Source organism: Aphis gossypii, chromosome X, assembly GCF_020184175.1.
Source record: "Aphis gossypii isolate Hap1 chromosome X, ASM2018417v2, whole genome shotgun sequence".
NCBI lineage: Eukaryota > Metazoa > Arthropoda > Insecta > Hemiptera > Aphididae > Aphis > Aphis gossypii.
Genome location: NC_065533.1, coordinates 46,118,207 through 46,124,271, shown reverse-complemented (window position 1 = coordinate 46,124,271; position 6,065 = coordinate 46,118,207). Strand labels below are relative to the sequence as shown.

Below are 6,065 nucleotides of genomic sequence, written 5' to 3'. Positions count from 1 at the left end.
CGAATCTATATTATGTCGCAGCCGACGAACGCGCGAAGGCGATACCGCCTATGGGGTTAATGAGAGAAGAAGGGGCGTGGGTGTTGAGGAGGAGAAAGATTTTCGAGGTATCGTCCCGATTGAAAAAGATTATGACAAACAAAATGGGGGGGGGGGAATACGATAGCTTTATTAAATACGCGCGTCATAAAATCGCATTAGTCGGTTTTTTTTTCTTTTCTTCGGAATTCGTATATTAATATTGTATACGTCTCGTAACGCGTTTTTAATTCGTTTATAAACGCCACCGTTTAACGAATCCTATCCGTATGTATAATATAATGTCCAACTCATAGGACATTTAAAAATGCAAGTAGCACAAATTTTTTTAAATTTTTTGATCCCTCCTCTGATTTTTCCTCAATTCAAGAACTGGTTATTATTCGTAACAATCATAACGTACCGATGAACAATATTGTCTGTGGTCTTCAGCACCATCCTGTTTAAAATTTTAAGTTTAAACAAATAGATTTTGCCCGTATTATTCATATTCATTGCTTGCAGCAAGTTCTCAGTACCGCCCAAGAAAATAATTGCGAATAATTTTAGAAAAGATCGAACACAGGCTAGGCCATCTCAAATAGAGCACAAACCAAAGCCCTGAAGGGTTTGAAGTTTAAACACACAATTTTAATCGGGTGGTGGTGAAAACTCAGATTTACCGTTAACGCTGTATTGTTGAATTTTAAATACTGATTAATTTTTTTTTATTTCAAAATTATTTGTCCATAATAAAATTTATAAAACGATTTTATTAATTTATATAATTTATTCGATTTTATGATTAACCGATTTGAATTATTTTTGATTCCTATACGTTTTTCATGTTGTTAAAAAAAAATTTCGGTTTTGAAATTATATTTTTGATTTCTTAAAATATTTTCAACGATTTTCAGATCAGTTTCAAGCTCTAGATCATTAATTGATCTGTTTATTATTACAGGTACACCATTGATAATGAGCTTACTGCGCCGCGGCGTTCGCTGCAGCAGTGAAGGGCATCATCTCATTCCGTGTGTGAAATAATAATATTTATCACGATGAGTGTTATATAGTAACGATGGTCAGTATTATACATCGATACGACCATAATACGTATACGTATACAATTAATACATCCTGTTTTTTTTTCTGTACGCGTACATACAGTAGGTACCTATTTATACGCCTCTCGCGTGTACCTACCTATTTGTCGCACGTCAGGCGTCGTATAACGTCAATAAATATACGTTAAATACACGTGTACCGCCCTCATTATAATATATATATATATATATATATGTATGCACAGGAAAGTTTATTATTATGTATATATATATATGTAATGTGCGATCAGAAAAGATTTTTAGGTCCATTTATGTTTCGCTCGAAAAGAATTAAAAATAAAATTAATAACATATAGTTTCCTCTCGCACTCTCTTATTCGTAAACTCGAATCTATTAAACACCTATACATTATTATGTGTACATAACGAACGCCGTGATACTGTAGTAATAATAAACAGGAGCATTTCCGCTCTGAGGTACGATAATATCGTAAACCGTCCATTATAAGTACCTACATATTATTATACCCACTACACATCATGTAGGTACGAGGATAATGTGTTGAGGATTTGCGGGCGGCACGTCCGGAAATGGCCGGATCTTGTGTATCTTCGTTGCGTGTTTGATCACAATACCAATATATAATATAATATTGAGTTTTGCAGTGTGTGTGTGTGCGTTTTTTTTTTTTACTTCTCCGAACGCTACTTTGTAGCAGTCTGCTCACCTCTTCTATACTACGGTACTTTTGTGCTCGGTGTCGTGTTACGAAGCCCGACAAGTTATAATAACATTATATATGTATAATATATTACACGTCGTATATTAGAATATTATTGTTGGCTATGATTATGCAAAGACGCTGCGTGTGTTCGGTTTTCGTTGTTTTTTTCATTTCGTTTTACCCGTCCGTTATCAATCCGACTGCAATCGTACGGTTCGTCCGAGTGTCCTGGCTGTTTACGTCAAGGGATTAGAGTTTGCGCGCGAGTGCTTCGAATTTCGACCGTATATACCTTCTAAACCGTTACTTAAGATAATATGGTAGTTATATTATGTACACGTAAAATAATAGATACTCTGCAAGACAACGGTTCAACCTTTATTTTATGATATTTTTCTGTTTCAGTTTCAAGTCGGTTTCTACACAAGAACGACCATTTCAATACCTGTTTTTCGATTGTCGGTTAAGGTTAATGCCGGAGTAAATGAGTAGCATATGATTCATCGAAAAAAAAATCATTCATCAAAACGACCAAAGCCGTCGCATTAGAAAATTTATCATAGTACTCTCAACAAAATACAGTTCTATTTTCCCAACGTATTTTCCTATTCAAATACCTAATATAAGTCAGCCATTAGTCCAGTGTTTTATAACGACCAAGTACATAATATCTCATTGAATTAAAATCTCTAGGTAAAAACAGTTGCAGACCGAATGATATCAATCGTAACTGCTAACATCACGGTAAGTTCAACGTTTTAAAAAATTACAATGCTTTTTCATCCCTAAAATTAAATTCAAAACAAAAATTAACTGTTAACTTTTTTAGATTACTATTTTTGTGTTATTTTTTTCTTCATATTTTTCATATCCTAGCTTTTATTCTATTAAACTATACATATAATGATTCATAAAAAACATTTATAAGTTCTAAAGTTCATTTATCAATATTTTTTTAGACTATTGCCGACTTAAGTTGATACTAATATCGAAAAAATATCATTGTGAAACAATAAAAAATTATGTTAATTAAAAACAATCATGAGCAATAAACCAGTGACTAATATTTTAATCATAAAAAATGATTGAGATCAATAAGTTATAAGTACCTACCTAGTTTTTCATAATTAAATCATATTTAAGTTTTATTTACATGTAATTTTGATCATTTAGTAGTTAAGTACTAACAAAATAACAAATCCAGTGAATTAATATTTATTGAAATTTGAAATATAACAGTTTTAAATCACCTATAGAGTATAGACTATAGATGTTATTTTATTGATGCTACTTCTATCAGTTGATCAAATATTCATTAGACCGTTTCATTGGACCTAAACATTTTGTGTAGAATCGTGATTAATATTATAAGCATTCAATATAACAAATTATTTTAGTGGTCATAAAAAACATAGGTATATAAAACATTTTTTATTTTATTTATTAAATTTTATCAGATAACTTCATTTTGAATTTTAATCCGAAATAATAGTTATCTATTAGCTACAAACTATAATATTAAACTTTTTATGGCTATTTTAATCACTCCGTCTCTTAATGACATGATCACATATGTTTATTTCGTAGTTGGCTATATATATTATACTATACATAGTAACTTTATCGTGGATATTGACTTACATCAATCATGTATCTTGTTTAAAAAAAAATTTTATTCTTTTAATAAAATTATGCACAATGCGAATACAAAATTATTAAACTATTAAATACCATTTAAACTCTAATTTCAAACTACAAAAATGTGTTGTACATGTTTCAAACGATGTTGTCGAAACATTAAAAGAAAAATTTGTGGTCAAACTGAAATTCCACCTATTATAATAGTACGTGTGTAGATAGTGAGTCTTTGCTGATTTCTTTAAAATTTAAATTATTTTATTTGTATAATGTATGCTTCTTATAGTATAATTTATAATGTTAGCATCATATCCATTCCTCTTATAATAATGTAAATTAAGACACTTTACAACACATAATTTATTATATATTTAGGGTTTTAAAAAAATATGTGTATTAATTAAATGTACTTTTTTGTCCTACACTTATAGGTTGATTTGAAATTCATATTCCAAAAATGGAGTGGATTTTAAACCATTATCATAGTAGAATCATCGAATCGTACAATATGTGTATATGATATTCCCATGTTAAAACAATGTTTAATGTTTAAACTTACATTTTTAGTTATCTGCAGTGATATATCAGTTTAAATGACATTTATCATATTATTTTTTCGGTATTATGTATGTTAATACATTTTTTTCTAGCTCCAAAAGCTTAATAATATAACACAATAAGTTCTTTATAAGTTGTCCTAGAAATGATTCAAAAATATTCAAAAAACATAATTATAAATTGTTTATGTAGGTAATGACTACTTTTGTTTGATGTTTAAATTTCATAAACCACTTTTAAATACATGATTCCTCATAGGTTTTATAAATTCAAAGATTATGAAAACATAGTCACAATGTATTTACATTTAATTGTTCAAAGCTAAAATTTAAACGAAATTAGATACATCCAAACGTAAAATAGTGATTTTTCTATCTGAATTTTTTATAACTATTACATTATACTTTTTTTTTATTAAACATACATTTATCTTGGGAATTTTAAACATTCCACTAGTACTAGTATTATAATTTTCCATGCACAAGTGAAATTTTCAAAGTATGAAGAAAAATTTCAAACTATGTATAGACATTTTAAGTTTTATTGTTAATATAATTAATAATTATGTTGAAAATGTTTTCTTGGCGAAATTATAAGGATAATATTTCCGTATACAAATACTACAAATTTATATACCCATTAAAGTTAACTACTAAATTACAAGGTACATCTACACTTTAAACAAATTATACCTAATACAAATGATTGAGTTTCTTTTTTTTTCATAATAAAATTAATTTGACTATCATTTTTCTATTTCTTACATTCGCAGGTAAATCCACCGAGCACGAGCAGTGGAACGACAAAGAAAGGTAAAAACCAAAACCACACAAATGAAACGTTCATTATCGGCCATAATCTACAACCGAGTACGAGTCCGCGGACTGATCAATCTGAAGCCGAAACGATTGATGCTGGAAACTTACAAATCACCGTACAGCAAAATAAAAATGATATGGCGATTACCATAGGTAAAAAAGAGAATAAAACAAAACAGGACAAAAATGTTACGGTAGAGGTTACACACCAAGATGAAACACAGCCAAAAAAAAATACACCAGCGTTTACCCGGAAAACTACAACTCGGAAAAAATCACCGGGTAAAAAATAATAAACGTTTCATTTAATTTTGTAGTTTTTATTTTTTAAATCGTACCTATCACTTCACAGAAATAAAATTTATAATAATATTATTATAAATGCCAATCAATAACAATGTTATTATATTATACTTTAATCAACTTTCGACTTCTATTAATGTTCAAGTATTTATTATACTTATTATAAGATATTGATACGAATCCGAATCATTGACAATTTACTCATTTACAGCGTTGATATACCATACACATGGATTTTTTTTTTTATTGAAATATATGTACATAATACAATTACTTAAATACAGACCAAATGATTATCTATCTTAAAAGCTATGCTTGAGTTAGAGATAATTAAATGAACTTAACAATAATTGTATAAGTATATAAAAATATAGAAATAAAAAATAATAATGGCATTATATGTAAGTAACAAATTTCACAATAACATTTAAACATTAAAATTATTCTAATTCTAGGGATAGACAATTAAAAATAATATCTTTGACATTGCTTGAAAATAATGTATTATTTTTATTTTATTTTTAACTGTAATGGTAAAGAATTAAACTACGTAGGTCCTAAATAAATATTCAATAATTGGTTGGCCAAAAGATTTGAAAGCATAATTCACAATAATATCATAAACTCTATTGGATCTTTTATTTTCGAAAAATGGCTTGCTATTACCTTTGATAAAGTGTTTAAATGCACACATACACATAAGAATTACTTTTTTGTCCTATTGATTTTTCTAAAGTACATTTATTTAGAACAGATTCGAAGTATAATACTTTTGATTAATTTGTAGCTAACTAATTTAAAATAACATTATAGCTATGCTCCCTCCTTCAACACAAGTAACCCATATTGATAGATCGGCTGATATAGTATACATAATATACTATAATTTACATATATTTTTCAAACCAACCGTGAGTAGAGTTATGTCCTTTTCCAAG

General features: G+C 28.4%; 1 protein-coding gene across 3 annotated transcripts; it reads left to right on the top strand.

Annotated features, from left to right (window-relative positions):
- Positions 1-2,231: 2,231 nt before the first annotated feature.
- Positions 2,232-5,134, top strand: LOC126551769 (uncharacterized). 3 transcript variants are annotated; one of them, XM_050205904.1, is made up of 2 exons: positions 2,232-2,554; positions 4,779-5,134. In XM_050205904.1, exons 1-2 carry the CDS (start codon positions 2,525-2,527, stop codon positions 5,115-5,117), a joined length of 369 nt encoding a protein of 122 aa, XP_050061861.1. In that variant the 5' UTR covers positions 2,232-2,524; the 3' UTR covers positions 5,118-5,134. The 3 variants fall into 3 exon arrangements, 2 of the variants coding, with proteins under 2 accessions (XP_050061861.1, XP_050061860.1); XM_050205903.1 differs by lacking the exon at positions 2,232-2,554 and adding an exon at positions 3,437-3,654; XR_007605657.1 differs by lacking the exon at positions 2,232-2,554 and adding an exon at positions 3,561-3,669 and having other exon boundaries at positions 4,779-4,885.
- The last annotated feature ends 931 nt before the right edge of the window (positions 5,135-6,065 follow it).